General features: G+C 36.4%; 1 protein-coding gene and 1 non-coding gene across 9 annotated transcripts in view; both read left to right on the plus strand.

Annotated features, from left to right (window-relative positions):
• Window positions 1-18945, plus strand: part of Eif2ak4 (eukaryotic translation initiation factor 2 alpha kinase 4) — a 102910-nt gene that overhangs the window by 32820 nt on the left and 51145 nt on the right. For 5 of the 8 annotated variants that reach the window (XR_013090762.2, XM_076850542.2, XM_076850546.2 and 2 more), the window contains 8 exons: window positions 36-148; window positions 3717-3874; window positions 5371-5906; window positions 12961-13067; window positions 13502-13546; window positions 13641-13798; window positions 16380-16810; window positions 17750-17819. Coding sequence is in view for 7 of the 8 variants with exons in the window: in XM_076850542.2 (XP_076706657.2) it covers window positions 36-148; window positions 3717-3874; window positions 5371-5906; window positions 12961-13067; window positions 13502-13546; window positions 13641-13798; window positions 16380-16810; window positions 17750-17819 (1618 nt within the window). In the remaining variant the exon portion in view is untranslated. The remainder of the gene's footprint in view (window positions 1-35; window positions 149-3716; window positions 3875-5370; window positions 5907-12960; window positions 13068-13501; window positions 13547-13640; window positions 13799-16379; window positions 16811-17749; window positions 17820-18945) is intronic. The other 3 variants (XM_076850543.2, XM_076850545.2, XM_076850548.2) reach the window with 2 other exon arrangements.
• On the plus strand, window positions 12078-12151 carry Trnaa-cgc (transfer RNA alanine (anticodon CGC)). The gene has a single exon. It is a non-coding gene; the product is annotated as a tRNA-Ala (tRNA).

Raw genomic sequence — 18945 nt, forward strand, 5'->3', positions numbered from 1 at the left:
AAAGAAAAAAATCATTGTCCAAATTTATTTTTAAGGCGAGAACGTCAGTATTCTTTATGTAGTAGTGAAGATTCTCCTGGCTCTTGTGAAATATACTTCTGCGTGGGTAGTCCTGATCAGCTCATGGTGCACAAAGGGAAATGTATTGGTGAGTAAACTAGCTAAGTTAATTTAAATTATTGTTATGATGAAAGCTGATTGTGAGGAAACAGGGTGGATTAGATACCATGTTGTCTACACCAGCATAGTCCAAAGAAGGCTGTCAAGCAGGCTGTTGGTCATTCTAGCTCCCATTCCTCGTGACTGGAATGAGAAGTTGTTCAGGTTTCCCCTAACATAAAACGGAAGTAAAACTGTGCTGTTGGAAATACTGTTAGCATAAGTAAAATTCTAAATTGGTCATAAAGGTAACTTAAATTTGTCATCAAATTATCTAAGCTTTTTGAAACAAAAAAGGTTTAAATATTATCAATTAGAATTTTAAATCGTGTGCTTCTAATACTAATAAAATGTGTAACAAAATGGTTCTAATGCCTCTGATGTTAAATGACCAAATCTCATTTTCTTAAGTTGATATCCATTGATTTGGCATTTTCTTGCTTGGAATGTTGTACCTGGCCAGGAAAATTACTTTATTTTTTATGTCTTATTTAGCAATTTTGTCTATGGATAGCTTTTTGGAGTAAAGCTGGCTCTGCAATTCAGAATTTGAATTGCTTATATTAAAATCAAGTTTTGGGGATCTACTTCCTAAATGTACATTATTTTTTCTTAGCCATTTTGATATAACTACTAATTGGTGTAAGATTTGCTTGATAATTTGACAGTTGACTTTGATTTTTCATCCCATGAATACTCTTGCCAGAGTTAAAAGATAGCCATATTATCTAGATGGAATTTGCTTTCCTTCAGAGTCTTTATGCCATTTCTTTTTAAGGAGATACAAATAAGCAAAAGAATTGCCAGGGCATAGGCAACAGGTAGAAGAAGAACCAAACATCTGAGTAGTCTAAGAACTGGAAATTTAACCTTCACTGACTGAAAGCAGCCTGGACAGTATAGGGCTCTGCATACACAGGGCTGCAATACTCACAGCAACTGTTTGGGCAAATTAAGACCACGGTAGAGATGGTTGGCTTGAGAACCAAGACTGTCTTTAATTCAGAGACTTTCAGATTCATGAACTGACAACACAAGCTCCCTGACTTTAATAACCTGGGGAAATCAGGAAGGCAAATTAACTTGGTCTCTTATTCTCACTGGTATTCATTAGACAAATTCACCTTAGTTAATCCCTTCATTGGGAAGCATATTTACAACGAAAGAATTTTTTTATTAAATCATCAAGTAGTGAATAATTTATTTTGTTTTCTCACAATGAGTCTAGTTTTTCAAACATGCCTAAATTTCCTACAAAGTGTTTTTATAAAAGCTAAACTAATTCAATTTTAATGTTCAATGATATGTTTTTATTTAAAAAAAACAACTAATTAGTATTTGTTTTTCAATGTAAAGTTGTTAGAACTAGAAAAAAAAGGAACTTACTTACATATGTGGATGAAGCACTATGGAACTGTCTATATATAAACGATCATTACCAAAATATAACAGAGTTTTAATCAGAGTTCTTTTGATAACATTTTCCTTTAGCTTCAGAGCAGTGTGTTCTTCTGTTCCTTTTATCATTTCCATCATGGAAAAAGAGACAAGAGGGTGGCAATAATAAAATTGTAATTTTTTTTCAAAACCTAGCAATTATGAAGTGCCTTCCTAGTCCGAATTGGAGAAATTAATATTACAGGACAGTGAACTATATAACACACAAATTTAATTAGGCTTGCTGTCGTTCACATCAGCTCTATCTCATAAACATTTAACATTTCGTCTCCAGTAAACTATGTAGTCCCACATTTCTCAGGTTGCTTCCTTTGGCTGACAAATTTTCAAACATCAGAGTTTTTCTCTTAAGCTAAGACTTTCAGGAGTTACTAACACAATAGATCATTTTAATTGAAATCTTTAATTATTAGCATTTCTCTGAAGTAAGAATTACTTCTGAGGTTAAGAAATTTAGGTGAGGCAGTATAGCCATATTTCTCCAAACTACTTTTGCTAAGACTACTTTATTTTATACATACAAGTTACTTCACTTTTCATTTTTCAAGTAGAAAACATAATTATCAGTATTCTTAAATTTTTTCTTCATTATGAAGAAAAATCAAAGTAGTATTTATATGCTAAAAGTAAAAGAATACTACATATCAGTGGTTCTCAACTGGGGACAGTTATTAGCTGAGGGGACATCTGGTGATATCTGCAGTTTCTTTTGTTGTTGTTTGTTTGTTTTGTTGTTGTAGTGCTGGGGATGAAAATCAAGGCCTCACCCATGTGGGTGCAAGTGTTCTACGGTTGATCTGTGTCCCAAGTCTTGCAGATATTTTTGATGGTTAAGTCTGGGGGCAGAGGTGTGTGCTGTGGATGAAGGCCAGGCACAAGACAGCATCCTACAACAAAAGATTGTCTGGTGAAGAATCAGTAATGCCAAGGGTGCTATATATGCTATGATTTTGTAAATAGGAAATAAAACAAAATAGTCAGGCCCCATGGCATGAACCTGTAATCCTAGCTATTTGATAGACTGAGATAGGATGATAACAAGTTTAAGATCAGCCTCAGTAACATGGTAAGACACTGTTGAAAAGTAAATACATAAAAATAAAGCAAAAGAATGTTTTTCATTTTCTCCAGTATTTTGATACTTTTCTGTTCCAGTCCTTAGTGAAAATGAAGAGTTTCATAAGAAAATTTCTGGTATTACAAAAATTTAGTTCTCACAGATATAAGTGGAAACCATATGCCTATTACTAAATAAATATGTCTCCCTTTCTAGCTTTAAACTTCCTTCCCTCTAAAACATTGGCCAGTTTTTATTTACAGGGCATGTTCAAAGTTTGTTTTTAGAAAGTCATTGGCGTATTCATATTTTCAAATTTACTAAAAGCTCTAAAAGCTAGTTCTACTGTAGTGTACATTAATCTCTGCACTGTTGGAATAATCATTCCCTTCCTCCCAACCCTGCCCCACCACCACCACCACCAAGCATTCTACCACTGACTAATCCCCAGCCTACTGATGAAATAATCTTTTTTGGTTTTTTTTTTTTTTTTTTGGTATGAAGGATTGAACCCAAGGATGTTAACCAAGGTCTCGCTAAGTTGTTTAGGGCCTTGCTAAGTTACTGAGGCTGGTCTTGAACTGCCTCAGCCTCCTGAGCCACTGAGATTATAGGCATGCACCACTGCACCCAGCTTGAAATAATCTTGAGGGATATTCTTTATTTCCAAATTCTTTCTGTCGTTTGAGTTGGTATTTAGCTATGTGAGGTAGGTCAGTAGCATAGCCAGCAAAGGTGAACTGGTTAGGAAAGTAATAATGGTAAATAATGGTTAACAGAATAAAACATTGTTCTCTTTATTTGACCTGATACTAGCATCTCATTGTCAATTCTTTTTCCTTTATAAATATTAATATTTTAGGACTCTCAATACATTGTTAAATACTAAAAGTAGTTTACAAAGCACATTATTAAAGAATCATGGTTTTATGGTTAGCACATGGCATCTATTATTGAATGAATGAATATACAGTCCCTCCCTTGTTTCCTTGCATAGAAAACATTCAGTGAGATTTAACTACCTTGTCTATTTAATGTGCAGGCAGTGATGAACAACTTGGAAAATTAGTTTACAATGCATTGGAAACAGCCACTGGCAGCTTTGTCCTGTTGTATGAGTGGGTCCTTCAATGGCAAAAAAAAATTGGTCCTTTCCTTACCAGTCAAGAAAGAGAGAAAATTGATAAGTGCAAAAAGCAGGTAAGTATTCACCATGGCTGGCTAAGCAAAAGGCCAATCTAAAGTAATTGGAGATGGTAGAACAAAATAGTTCTGTGTTTGGGCTCCGAGATGATCCAGAGTGGATGAGTTCTGTTTAATCAAGAGAGGACTAGAGAGCACGCATTTTCTTCAAAGTTTTCTTAGCCCCTTGTTCCCTCTTTGAGAACTTCACAATATGGACAAAACTTCTGCAGTTGCCTTCTTGCTCTCCTTTCTCAGCCCTTATGGCATTAACAACCATCACTCCAACTATTTCAAAGTTGTATGATTTTTTTTAAATTTTTTTTAGTTGTCAATGAACGTTTTTTATTCATTTATTTATATGTGGTGTTGAGAATCCAACCCAGTGCCTCACACATGCGAAGCAAGAGCTCTATCATTCAGCCCCAACCCCAGCCCAAAGTTGTGCTTTTTCTTTTCTTTTCTTTTTTTAAAGACAGAGAGAGAGAAAGAGAGAATTTTTTAATATTTATTTTTTTAGTTTTCGGTGGACACAACATCTTTATTTTATTTTTATGTGGTGCTGAGGATCGAACCCAGCGCCCTGCGTATGCCAGGCAAGCACACTACCCCTTGAGCCACATCCCCAGCCCAAGTTGTGCTTTTTCAAAAAAAAAAAAAAAAAAAAAAAAAAAAAAAAATTTTTTTTAGTTGTGGATGGACACAGTACCTTTATTTTATTTATTTTTATGTGGTGTTGAGAATTGAACCCAGTGCTTCACACGTACTAGGCAAGCACTCTACCATTGAGCCATAACCCAGCCCCCAAAGTTGTTCTTTTTGAAGTTACATATATCTTCTCTACTCTTTAAAAATATTGCTTCAAAACTGATTTGGGGGGAACTGCAGATTTTTTCTTTTTGCAATATTGGGGATTGAAAGAAGAGTTTATTATTAATCTATAATACCAAGATTAAGGACAAAAAAGAAGATAAAGCTTGGTGTTTAAAAATGAGAGTTTTTTTATGTTTAGAAAGAAAAACTATAAATGCAAAAAATCACAAGTTTTTTTTTGGATGGTGATAATATAGATAATTTGTGGATTTTTTTACCTTTGTATTAACTTAAAAATTCTTTTTGCGGTGCTAGGAATTGAACTCCAGGTCTCATGCATGATAGGCAAGTACTCTACTACCAAGCTATACCCCTAGTTTCTAATTTAAAAAACTTTTATAGTGATTTTATTATAATCAAAAAAGGTTATTTTAAAATGAGTGGTTCCCCTGCCCCCATGGCTTAACTCAAAATAAGTTGATTTTAAAAGCCATTCACTAATTTTATAGTATTTATACACTAAGTTTTGAAATTTTGAATTAAGAATTGAATTTTTCTCATCTTTATTCTATTCAGGGAATATTTTTTTCTCCTCTCATGAAAGTATATTTTCTTTCAAGTACTTCACTTTTAAAGTGAAACACCCATTAATGCTGACTTACCCAATATTATCTTTTTTTTTAAATTTTTTTCCTTATCAGCTTCAAGGAGCAGAAACAGAGTTCAACTCACTGGTGAAATTGAGTCATCCAAATGTGGTACGCTACTTTGCCATGAATTTCAAAGAGCAAGACAACTCCATCACCGTGGACATTTTAGTGGAGCACATCAATGGGGTCTCTCTCGCTACACACCTGAGTCACTTAGGCCCCATCCCTGTGCATCAGCTTCGCAAGTATGCAGCTCAGCTCTTGTCAGGCCTTGATTATCTTCACAGCAATTCTGTGGTGCACAAGGTCTTGAGTGCATCGACTGTCTTGGTAGATGCAGAGGGTACTGTCAAGATTACAGATTACAGCATTTCTAAACGCCTAGCGGACATTTGCAAGGAGGATGTGTTTGAGCAAACCCGAGTGCGTTTTAGTGACAATGCCCTGCCTTATAAAACAGGGAAGAAGGGGGATGTTTGGCATCTTGGCCTTTTGCTACTCTCCCTCAGCCAAGGACAGGAATGTGGAGAGTACCCCGTAACCATCCCCAGTGACTTACCAGCCGACTTTCAAGATTTCCTCAAGAAGTGAGTGTCATTGAAATTTTCTAATTGCGTTTTACTCCTGCTTTTTTGATTGTGCAGATCAAAGGCAAGACCTCCTTTTTATTTTATTTATTTTTTATTATTTGTTTTAATTAGTTACACATGACAGCACAGTGATCTTGACATATCATACATTTGAATCAAATGGGGTATAATTACTCCTTTTTCTGAGTGCACAGGTTGTTGAATCACATCACATCACAAGACCTCCTTTTTAAAAAAGAGCTTCAAGGGTGATGCTGCCTCTTGTTCTCATTCTTCTTTGGCTGTCTCATTCAGCCAAGTCTTGAGAAGCAAATGACTTCCTGACTCTAGCCAGACTTTTTTCAGCACCTGTGAATTACAGGTGCACATTTAATTATAAAACCAAGTTTAATCTGATTTAAGAGAATCATTGACTGGAGAGTTTTCCTTGGGCCTAAAGTCTTTGTCTGGATTCTTCAATTCAGCATTTTCTACTTTCGCCACATCTGTTCTCGGTCCAAGCCAGAGCTAAGTTCCCTCAGTTTCTGTTAAATAGGAGATAAGATCTTTCCTGTCTGGATTTTTCAGATATTCTCCTGATCTAGCTTTCTTGCAGAAGTTGACCTAGACTGTTTTTTTCCCCTTTGACTCTTCCCTTTCTGACCGACCCTGTCTTGTTTTTTTAATATCTTTTTCCCAGTTATTTGCTTTAATTCACATTGTCTACTCCCTACATTTCTTTTCTTTTACCCTTCACATTGTTTTCCCTATTCTCATCTTTACCAATTGCCAGCTGACCCCATGGTATTATTCCCTGTTACTATCCTACTTGTTATAAATAGTACTTGCTCTTGTATAGTCATGTGCCACATAACAGGTTCTTTCAACAACCTACTGTACTTATGGTAGTCCAATAGATTGTGTCATCCAAAGACATGATTTAGCTCATATTCATTTCTGGAAACACACTTATGATATTCACATAATGACAAAATTATCTGAAGACATGTTTCTAGAATGTATCCCAGTTGTTAAGCAACATATGACCATGTATAAGTGAGATAGTTTTTGTGTACCACAAAATAGAAGTAGACACAATATACATATAGTTGTAGAAAGAAATCAACTTTGTTCTTCTGTATGCTGTATTCTTTCCATAGAGTATATAAAAATCTTAAGATTTTTAAAGAAATCTTTTATGATTCCTTTTAAGTGTGATAGAACTTTTTTTTTATTATTGGTTATTCAGAACATTATAAAAATTGCAGAATCACATCGGTAACACATCCACATTTTTACATAATGCCACAATAGTAATTGTTGTATTCTGCTACCTTTCCTATCCTCTACTATCCCCCCTCCCCTCCCCTCCCATCTTCTCTCTCTACCCCATCTACTGTAATTCATTTCTCTCCTTATTTTTTTCCCTTCCCCCTCAAATTCTCTTATATGTAATTTTGTATATCAATGAGGGTCTCCTTCCATTTCCATGCAATTTCCCTTTTCTCTCCCTTTCCCTCCCACCTCATGACTCTATTTAATGTTAATCTTTTCCTCCTGCTCTTCCTCCCTGCTCTGTTCTTGGTTGCTCTCATTATATCAAAGAAGACATTTGACATTTGTTTTTTAGGGATTGGCTAGCTTCACTTAGCATAATCTGCTCTAATGCCATCCATTTCCCTGCAAATTCCAAGATTTTGTCATTTTTTAGTGCTGTGTAGTACTCCATTGTGTATAAATGCCACATTCTTTTTATCCATTCATCTATTGAGGGGCATCGGGGTTGGTTCCACAGTCTAGCTATCGTGAATTGTGCTGCTATGAACATCGATGTGGCAGTATCCCTGTAGTATGCTCTTTTAAGGTCTTCAGGGAATAGTCCGAGAAGGGCGATAGCTGGGTTAAATGGTGGTTCCATTCCCAGCTTTCCCAGGAATCTCCATACTGCTTTCCATATTGGCCGCACCAATTGGCAGTCCCACCAGCAATGTACAAGAGTACCCTTTTCCCCACATCCTCGCCAGCATTTGTTGTTGTTTGACTTCATAATGGCTGCCAATCTTACTGGAGTGAGATGGTATCTTAGGGTGGTTTTGATTTGCATTTCTCTGACTGCTAGAGATGGTGAGCATTTTTTCATGTACTTGTTGATTGATTGTATGTCCTCCTCTGAGAATTGTCTGTTCAGGTCTTTGGCCCATTTGTTGGTTGGGTTATTTGTTTTCTTATTGTTTAATTTTTTGAGTTCTTTGTATACTCTGGATATTAGGGCTCTATCTGAAGTGAGGAGTAAACATTTGTTCCCATGATGTAGGCTCCCTGTTTACCTCTCTTATTGTTTCTCTTGCTGAGAAAAAACTTTTTAGTTTAAGTAAGTCCCATTTGTTGATTCTAGTTATTAACTCTTGTGCTATGGGTGTCCTATTAAGGAATTTGGAGCCCGACCCCACAATATGTAGATCGGAGCCAACCTTTTCTTCTATCAGACGCATAGTCTCTAATTTGATATCAAGGTCCTTGATCCATTTTGAATTAACTTTTGTGCATGGCGAGAGAAGGGGATTCAGTTTCATTTTGTTGCATATGGATTTCCAGTTTTCCCAGCACCATTTGTTGAAGATGCTATCCTTCCTCCATTGCATGCTTTTAGCCCCTTTATCGAATATAAGATAGTTGTAGTTTTGTGGATTGGTCTCTGTGTCCTCTATTCTATACCATTGGTCCACCCGCCTGTTTTGGTACCAGTACCATGCTGTTTTTGTTACTATTGCTTTGTAGTACAGTTTGAAATCTGGTATCACTACACCTCCTGATTCACACTTCCTGCTTAGAATTGCTTTTGCTATTCTGGGTCTTTTATTTTTCCATATGAATTTCATGATTGCTTTATCTATTTCTACAAGAAATGCCGTTGGGATTTTGATTGGCATTGCATTGAACCTATAGAGAACTTTTGGTAATATTGCCATTTTGATGATGTTAGTTCTGCCTATCCATGAACAGGGTATATTTTTCCATCTTCTAAGATCTTCTTCTATTTCTCTCTTTAGGGTTTGTAGTTTTCATTGTATAAATCTTTTCTTAAGTGTGATAGAACTTTAAAAATACTTATTTTAGTGCACCGTAACTTTGAGGTTGGCTGAAATGACAAATATGGCAATGGAATAGCTGATGGAAAAAATGGTTTTAGTCTTCAAAATGTCACTTTGAACTTTCTGTTCTTGATTGGTCAAGAGTAATTTAGTAAAAGTTAGCAATAGCATTGTGTATTATTTTTAAACAGCACAGGAGGGTTTAATTAGAAGATATTTTTTCACATTTAGTAGCAGAATGATAGACTCAGGAATAAAACTTTCCTAGTTCTTGTCTTACAGAAATGGCTCCCAAATATTAGTTTGAGCTGGGGACGTAGCCTAGCATGTGTAAGGCCCTTGGTTCAATCCCCAGTACCACAAAAAAAAAAAAAAAAGAAAAAAGAAAAGAAACCACTCTATGTTCTATCAATTTTTAACTTGAGATCAGCATTGTTTCTTATCCTTTTAAGATGGTTGTCCTTCAGAATATTGTGTCCATTCCTCTGTCTTCCAAAAGTGCTTCAATAGACCCTGTTTGTTTAGGAAAGAGTTGCAAGATACTATTTTACTACCTTGGCTGTTTCACCCCAGTTAACCAAAGAAAAAATCATTCACAAAGTGTGGCAACATTCCATCTGTAGTTACAGTTTTATTTGTTGGTTCTGGGTAAGAGCTCAGACTCTGGAGCCAGACAGCTGGGTCACATCTCCTACTCCTTCCTGGCTGAGGGACTGAGACACCCTGCCCTTGCTGTGAGTATCAGATGAGTTAACACCTGTAAAGAGCTTCAAACCCTTCCTAGCACTTGACTGAATCGATGTTAGTTCTCTGCCTGAATGAGAACTTTCCACATTTCATCCTTTTTAAAAAAATATTTATTTTTTTTATTCTAGTTGGACACAGTACCTTTATTTATTTTTATGCGGTGCTGAGGATCGAACCCAGGGCCTCGCATGTGCTATATGAGCACTCTACGGCTGAGCCACAACCCCAGCCCCATTTCATCCTATTTGTTCAAAGTCAGACCTAGCATTTGCCTTTTCCACTTATGGCTACTATGTTGCCCAAATGATTGGTTTAGAGAATTTCATTGTTTTAAGTGGGATCTTAGTGGTGTAAAATCTCATTTATTTATAAGAATACAATTTATTCTGGTCAGACTTTAAATTTTTTCTGATCCAGATCTGTTGTCATGTCACCTTAATGTCATAGTTGAGTTGGAGGTGATACACTTCAGAAACCCAACAGGGCAAGTATAGGGATGTTCATTGCAGCTTTTATGTATGTATATATGTATATGTATATTTATCAACACATATACAAACACACACATATATGAAATAATTGTAAATAATAATAGGATAATATGTAAATGAATTCTAGTAGGTTCATGCATCTACAAAAATCAATAACAAATCTTTAAGTACTGGCTTAGAAAGATCTCTAAAATACATGATTGAAAGAGAAAAGCAAGTTAGCGAGGATGCAGGGAAAAAGGTACACTCATCCACTGCTGGTGGGACTGCAAATTGGTGCAGCCAATATGGAAAGCAGTATGGAGATTTCTTGGAAAATTGGGAATGGAACCACCATTTGACACAGCTATCCCTCTCCTTGGTCTATACCCAAAGGACTTAAAAACAGCATACTACAGGATTAGATGAATGGATTAAAAAATGTGGCATATATACACAATGGAATATTACTCAGCAATAAAAGAGAATAAAATCATGGCATTTTCAGGTAAATGGATGGAGTTAGAGAAGATAATGCTAAGTGAAGTTAGCCAATCCCCAAAAAACAAATGCTGTATGTTTTCTTTTATGTAAGGAGGCTGATTCATAGTGGGATAGGGAGAGGGAGCATGGGAGGAATAGACGAACTCTAGATAGGGCAGGGGGGTTGGAGGGGAAGGGAGAGGGAATGGGGTAATTAATGATGGTGGAATGTGAGAACCATTATTATCCAAAGTACAGGTTTTTTTGTTCAAAGTCAGACCTAGCATTTGCCTTTTCCACTTATGGCTACTATGTTTCCCAAATTATTGGTTTAGAGAATTTTATTGTTTTAAGTGGGATCTTGATGGTATAAAATCTCATTTATTTATAAGAATACAATTTATTCTGGGCAGGCTTTAAATTTTTTACGAAGTACAGGTATGAAGACACGAATTGGTGTGAATATACTATGTATACAACCAGAGATATGAAAAATTGTTCTGTATATATGCAATAAGAATTGTAATGCATTCCGCTGTCATATATATTTTATATATACACACACACACACACACACACACATACACACACACACATACACACACACAGAGAAAAGCAAGTTAAAGAATAATATGTATAGGATGATGCTGCCCAAAAATATCAATACATTAGCTGGGCACAGTAGAACACCTGTAATCTCAGTTTCTTGGGAGGCTGAGAAGGAGGATCACCAGATGGAGGCTTGCCTGGGTAACTTAGTGAGACCCTGTCTCAAAGTAAAATTAAAAGGGCTGGGGATGTATCTCAGTGGTAGAGTGACCCTGGCCAGGTTCAATCCCTAATACTACCAAAAATAGTTAATTAAATGTAATATTTTTTAAATACAGTATTATTTTGGGTGGTTGTGTGTTTATTTATATAAATGCATAAAAGAGTCTAAGGATGTACAGTCAGAGGAGGGAAGACCTGGAGAGAGGAAGGATTTGGTCAAAGACTATTATTATCAATCATGTTTTAATATTTGCAAGGGAAAGGTATTTATACTTACTAATATAATTAAAATGAATTTTAAATTTAGGGGGAGATAAAGAATCTTACACAAACTGTTTTACTGGAATCTTGTCTTTTCCGGGTCTTTTCCTACCTTGAGTGTTTTTTTAGTGCCGTGTCATAAAAAGTAAAATGTTGTCCTTCATGATAGTTGTTGTCACCACTTTATAGATTTTAAGTCAAGTTCTGGGCTTAAGTGTATTGTTTATAATTAGGGCCAAGTGGTACCACTAGGGTCATTGTTATAAATGCCACAGTTTAGCTTACTGAGAACAGTTGTTCTTAGGTTTTAGCTTGAGTTAAAGCATCTAGGACGGAAAATTTTTTAAAAAATTGTTTTTGTGGGCTGGGGATATAGCTCAGTTGGTAGAGTGCTTGCCTCGCATGCACAAGGCCCTGGATTCAATCCCCAGTACCCCAAAAAGTAAAAATAAAATAAAATAATAGAAAATTATTTTTATTTATTAGAACATTAAATGCTGAATTAGTATATTAAAGATTGAGGATTAAGAGAAAGTATATAGTAAGCATGGACTGTAGCACAGGCCTATAAGCAAGGTACTTGAGAGGTTGAAACAGGAGGGTCACAAGTTTGTGGCCAGCTGTGCTGGGAATATAGCTCAGTGATAGAGTGCCTCTGGGTTCAGTCTCTAGCACTGGGAAAGAAGGAAGGTATTCGGGAGGGAGGAAAGGAGGGAGGAAGGAAAAGAAGGGAAGGAGGGAGGGAGGGAGATATGGGACTTTTAAAGAATTCCTAATTGTTACCAACACACTTAATGTGTATAGGCTTCATCTGAAGTTTATCAAACTGGTCCCCAACCCCAGTTGATTTACTTTGCTTTTAGAAAGATTTATTTATAACTAATTTTTAGAAAGACTTAATTAAGCATGTCAAGTTTTTAAATTGTTAATGGGATTGAAAATTCCTAGCCTACTTATATTATATTACTATCTGAAATTTAAAAAAATTTGTTCCATGCCTCTAAAGAAACTGCACGTTTTTTGTTTGTTTGTTTTTGTTTTTGTTTTTCAAATTCTCCACTTGCACGTAGCCTAGTACTCACATGTAGATTCTGTAGGGATATTTGTTGATTTATATTCACATATATATATATATTTTGGTCCATAAGTAACATGAATTCTCTAATGTGTATTTTTTAAAAATAAACCCAGAGCTAAGTTAGTGTTTATTTTGTGTGTTGCTGAGATTCTCCCTTCCCTCTCACTGAGGTGTGTTTGCTTGGATGACAAGGAAAGATGGAGCCCTCAGCAGCTGTTGAAACATGGCTTTATAAATCCTCAGCCAAAAATGCCTTTAGTGGAACAAAGTCCTGAAGGTGAGTCTCTTGCCATCCTTCTTTGATACCCTGTTTAACATTAAATTATTTTGAAAGTATTCATAAACCTAAAACTGGAAGGGGCTGCATAGATTATCTGTTTTATTCTGAGCTACACATACATTTATGTTCAGCAATAAGCAGTCCCTGTGTGCATGGGACTGTTTTCCCAGCCTGAGTTTTCCAGTCCCTATGATAAAGTGTCCTTTGGTGTAGCCTCTGTGAGTATTTAATCGTCCTTCCTGTTTTGTTACCCTTATTGCTGTGTAACTGGATTTTTTGCTGACACTTACGTAGCAGATTAAAGAACCTCGGTAGTGACTAGGCTAGGAGACCTGGGTTGGGATCTGGCTCTGTAGTTCCATCACTTACTCTCTGCTATACTTATCTCTTCCCATAAAATGGGCTAATTATATTTTTCTACCTATTTTAAGGAAGGCAAGATGAGGGAAAGTATACAAGGGCCACTCAAGCAAGAGGTACTTTTTTGCACACCCCCTTTTGCCAGTGCTCACATCCCTGTTGGATTTTCTAGCTCTTCCTGTATTTTTAATGCAATCATTTTTTTCTTAGATTCTGGAGGACAAGATTATGTTGAGACTGTTATACCTAGCAGCCAGCTTCCCAGTGCTGCATTCTTCAGTGAGACACAGAGACAGTTTTCCCGGTATTTCATTGAGTTTGAAGAATTACAGCTTCTCGGCAAAGGAGCTTTTGGAGCAGTCATCAAGGTGTGACACATAGTTGGCCCCAGTGCCTTTTAGAATTTCTTCTATTCCATTTCTGCAGACTTACAGGCTTGACTTCTATTTTGAGGTTGGAGAGGGAAGTGAATGGGACTATTTGAAACTGTGATCACCTTCCTGAAGCTAAAGTTGCCCTAGGCACATTAAGAGTGCTTCTTTCTCCTGTCCTTGCTTGGCCGGAGCCTTAACGTGAAAAACACAGTGCTTCAAGTGGAGCCAAGACCTCTAGATAAAGAACATTTTTGTATGCTTTGGTTCAGGAAGAAAATTGTTCTCTTTTTCTCCCATTTGCTGTTAGAGTTGCTGTAGAGAAAAGGATTCCAAAGTTAGAACAGAGATGGAATTCATACTGGGAGATGGCCCCAGATGGCTTTGATGGCTTTTATTTCCCAGCTCTTATTGAGATGGAAAATTAGTGACATGTTATTAAGGTATGCTGGTGTTAGGTCTTCCTTTCTTCATTTCAGTCTCTTTGGGTGACTTATTATCTGCCCCTGATAGAAAGAGGTTTTAGTTATTTTTATATAATGTAAGGGTTGTTTTTTTTTAAACTTTGGGAAACACAGATTAATATTGTATTATAAAGTACATATAAAGCACATGCCATCTTTCACATATGATGATGACCCACCATTAGTGGATCATGTGTCTTGTTTAGGATTCTCAGAATATTATGAAGAAGCAGTACTCTTACTGTAAAAGGCCTCTTACACTAAAAAAGAATTTTTTTACAGTAAAAGAATTTTCCTACAGTAAAAAAAAAAATCTTAATTAAACAAGATAGGTGTCCTGATCAGAAAGATCATGGTTTGTCATTTTTGATCAAGTACTTCAGCTTCTTTATATTTTTAGATTATTGAATTAAAATATTAACAAAGTTCATTTCCTTTTAAGTACTTAAAAAATATTTGTAACCTCATACAACAAGAGAATCTTTCATACTTTCGCCCCACATTTTTCCTGCAGTTTCTCCTTTGGAGAACTCACACACTTCTGTATTTCCATCTCTGAGTATGAGAGTCTGCTCAGTAATCTAGCATTTTGTTAGCATTTGGATTCTTTACTGTTTCCACACCTTTTCAATTTAATAAATGAACTCCTATGAAAATTTCCAGCAAGCTCCACACCTAAGTCAGTGACTTAGAGTATACTTGGTGTATATGAAGACATAAGATTGAAAGCACCAAGACATTTCATCGGTTTCTCTATTAATGTGGTAGTCAGGGAACACAGGACTATTATTTTTCAGAGCACATTCCATATTTCAGGTTGTGTTCCACGTGGTTTTACATACCTCATCTTTTGATCACAAAACATTCTTTTTTTTTAAAACATTTATTTTTTAGTTATAGGTGGACATGATCTCTTTATTTTATTTGTATGTGGTGCTAAGGATTGAACCCAGTGCCTCACGCATTCGAGGCAAGACATTCTTATTTCCATTTGAGGGAACTGAGGCTCAGAGAAGTTACGTAATTTGCCTGAGGTTATCTACTAAGAAATGAAACTAGGCAGGAAGCAGAGAGAAAGAGAGAAGCCAGGAGACAAAATATATAATCCCCGAGGGCATGCCTTCAGTAATCTCCTTCTGTCAGCCATACCCTACCTTCCTATAATTTCTACTCAATACAGCAGTAACCTGATAACAGCTGTTGGAAACAGGTCACTGAGGACATGCCCTTGGGGATTATATATCTTGTCCCCTGGCTTCTCTCCCTGTCTGATGTCTCTGTCTCTGTCTCTGTCTCTCTCTCTCTCTCTCTCTCTCTCTCTCTCTCTCTCTCTTCTTCCTACTTGGTTTCATCTCTTAGTAGATATGTATAACCTCAGGCAAACTTTGAAATTATTAATCCATCAAATGGATTAATCCACTGATTAGGTTATAACTCTCATAATCTGATCCTTTCACCTTTGTTCATTCCTGCATTGTCACATAAGCTTTCTGGGGGGACACCTCAAATCAAAACCATAACTCCTAGCCTCTTCCTCCTTGGCAGTGCTGGTACTTCCTGATAACAAAAATACTGTTTTGTAAGTAAGAAAATTGAGTCTTAAGGAAAAAAGTAACTTGCCCAAATCGACAGCTTTATAAAATTAAGAATTAGCCATTTGCTTTTTAGTCTGTTAAAATTTCTAGAGTTTACTTTGTTTTGAGTGCTTTAAATATAAAAAGAGCAGAAACTAAAATCATCATCTGAACTTACACTGGCTTTAGAAAATAATTTTTATTTTAAAACCAAAATTTATTTAAAATTTAAATAGTAGATAAGACATTAGAAGAACAGGGAACTAATTGTCAATAAAATTAATGATGTGAATGAAAGCTACGTTTTACCCAGAATCTTTTAGCACATTTGATACATTCTGATCTATGTAAGCTGTTACTAAATTTGAGTGTAAAAACTTTCTGTAGTGTAAGAGTTTCAACCTTGTAGTTCTTGACTGTAGCTATTGGTTCTCAGAACTCCGGTTTCTCTTCGGGAGGGAATGGGGCCATGCCAGCTAAATGCCAGTTTGAGCAAGGTTATGGGCCTTACCTGGGTCTCTTCCCCTTGCTGTATGGTAGGTCCAAAACAAGCTGGATGGCTGCTGCTACGCGGTGAAGCGCATCCCCATCAACCCAGCCAGTAGGCACTTCCGCAGGATCAAGGGCGAGGTGACACTGCTGTCGCGCTTACACCATGAGAACATCGTGCGCTACTACAATGCCTGGATTGAGCGGCATGAGCGACCAGCGGGCCCAGGGACACCACCTCCAGACTCAAGATCCCTGGCCCAGGACGGACAAGCTGCACATGGGCAGCCAGAAAGTGACACCAACAAGCTGGACAGCTTGGAGGCTGCCGCGCCACCTCCCATCCTCACCAGCTCAGTGGAGTGGAGCACATCAGCTGAGCGCTCATCCAACGCCCGCTTCCCTGTAGCTGGCCCAGGCTCCAGCAGTGATGAGGATGATGATGAGGATGAACATGATGGTGTCTTCTCACAGTCCTTCCTGTAAGGAGCACAGGGCTTACATGCACAGGCGTGGGCACCAGCCAGGCAGCATGGATGTGCCCCCGTCATTAGTCCCCACCAAGCCCATGCCAGGGGAAAGGGCAATAATTTAGAAAACTGGAAATATTGACAATGTTAAGAAACGGACCCAGTACATCAAATGCAATCCAAAGGAATTTTTTTGCACTATCTTCAGAAGATCTCCAAAATCTAAGCACTGGAGAAAGGAAAACAGAAATTACTTGTAGCATTTAAAACATTAAAGAAAATTTCTTAAAGGGCATTGCTTTAAATAGGCATTCAACTCCATGGAGCATTTAAGAACTAATTTGGAATCAGCATAGTGGTGCAGGCCTGTAATCCCAGCTATTCAGTTAAATGAGACAGGTGGATCACAAGTTCCAGGCCAGCCTGGGCAACTTAGCCAGAACCTGTCTCACAACTAAAAATAATAGAGCTGAGGATGAAGGTCATTGGTAGAGAACCTATCTACTATAGGGAAGTCCTGTGTTCAATGTACAGTAACACACACACACACACAAAGAACTAATTTGAAGTCTTAATACAATACCAACTGCAGTTCCCAAGAAAGTACCAAATGAATAATTATAACCCTACACTAAACTTTATTCATCTCAGAATCCTGGCCATTTACGTTCATGGTTTTATTTCATCACGTCCAGTTGGGTACAATTTATCATAACTCTTAGCTATGACGTTTGTATTAAGAGACTTAATTTTGCTAATTTTCAAGAGTTATATATGTTTTGCATAATAGGGAAGTACAAATCCACATGGTGATATGTACAGATTTATGCCATGGAGTCATAATATAATGTCTCTAGCCTCTTTTGCTTTCTATTAATTTGAAAGAATGTAAATTTTTAGAATTATTACAGGGATTTTGATTTCTTTAGCACTTTTCTGTTTCTTTTTAAGACCTGCATCAGATTCTGAAAGTGATATCATCTTTGACCATGAAGATGAGAACAGTAAAAGTCAGAATCAGGTAAATATATAAAAATTATACTATTTTATTCATCAGAGTAGGTATGTAAGGAAACTGTTATCTGATGTTATAAACCTTGGGTAAAATACTAAAGCCTTAATCTGATATGTAAATACCAATTTTAAAACATGATCATTCATTTAAAATATGTTTTACTTGTGTTTTTTATAAATCTATATATAACAGAGCATTACTGATCTTTAGTATTGAGAAGTAAATCAAGACACTAACTCTAACAAATAAAAATTTTAAAAGTTTCCTAGAGGGTTTGAGAAAATTTTATATGATTGGGGATGAGAATTGAATATAAATTAATTAACTAAACAGTCTCATCATAGAATTACCTTGATCTCTCCCTCGTCAATTACTCTTAATTTCTTATTTTCATAAACTATCCTATAGTTTTAAGTCTGTAATGACCCTGTAGTGAGTTATAATATCAATTTAGAATATTATAACCAGATATTTTATTTTTAATACTATAGAGAACACAAAGCTGCACACTTAAAGTAAACTTCATTTCTGGACTTGTCTCATAAGTATGTGTACTGGGTGTGACATAAAACATTTCTTCATATGATTCATGGTTTTGAAAGTTGAAAAACATTGCTGCAGGCCTTGGACCTGACCCATAGTTCTGCATCTTCCTCTGCCCAGGCCAGCAGAGCCTTCTATAGTGGTGCCTAGGACTTGGGTCAAGCTTTCTAAGTGTGTATTCATAGCAGATAAAAGTATACATGTGAACTCTATTAGATAAGCAGTTAAGTTGACTTGGAGGTTGTTTGAATGAATTATTGTGTTTTTTGTAAGTACTTCCCTTATCAAGTAAAATCACCTTAAGTTCCTCTCAATTTAAATTATTTACTATAAATTTAATCAGGGTAAGAGCATAAACAAGGGCTGGGGTGTGGCTCAGGGTAGAGTACTCACCTAGTACTTGCAAGGCCCTGGGTTGGATCCTCAGCACCACATAAAAATAAATAAATAAAATAAAGGTATTATGTCCAACTATAACTAAAAAAAAAAAAAATTTAAAAAGAGCATATGTAATTTAACCTACTGCTAAAACAAAGTTGTTTGGTTTTGGTTTTAGTGGTATGCATTTAATTATTATGAAGACAACAAA

This window comes from Callospermophilus lateralis, chromosome 3 (assembly GCF_048772815.1).
Source record: "Callospermophilus lateralis isolate mCalLat2 chromosome 3, mCalLat2.hap1, whole genome shotgun sequence".
In the NCBI taxonomy this organism is placed as follows: Eukaryota; Metazoa; Chordata; class Mammalia; order Rodentia; family Sciuridae; genus Callospermophilus; species Callospermophilus lateralis.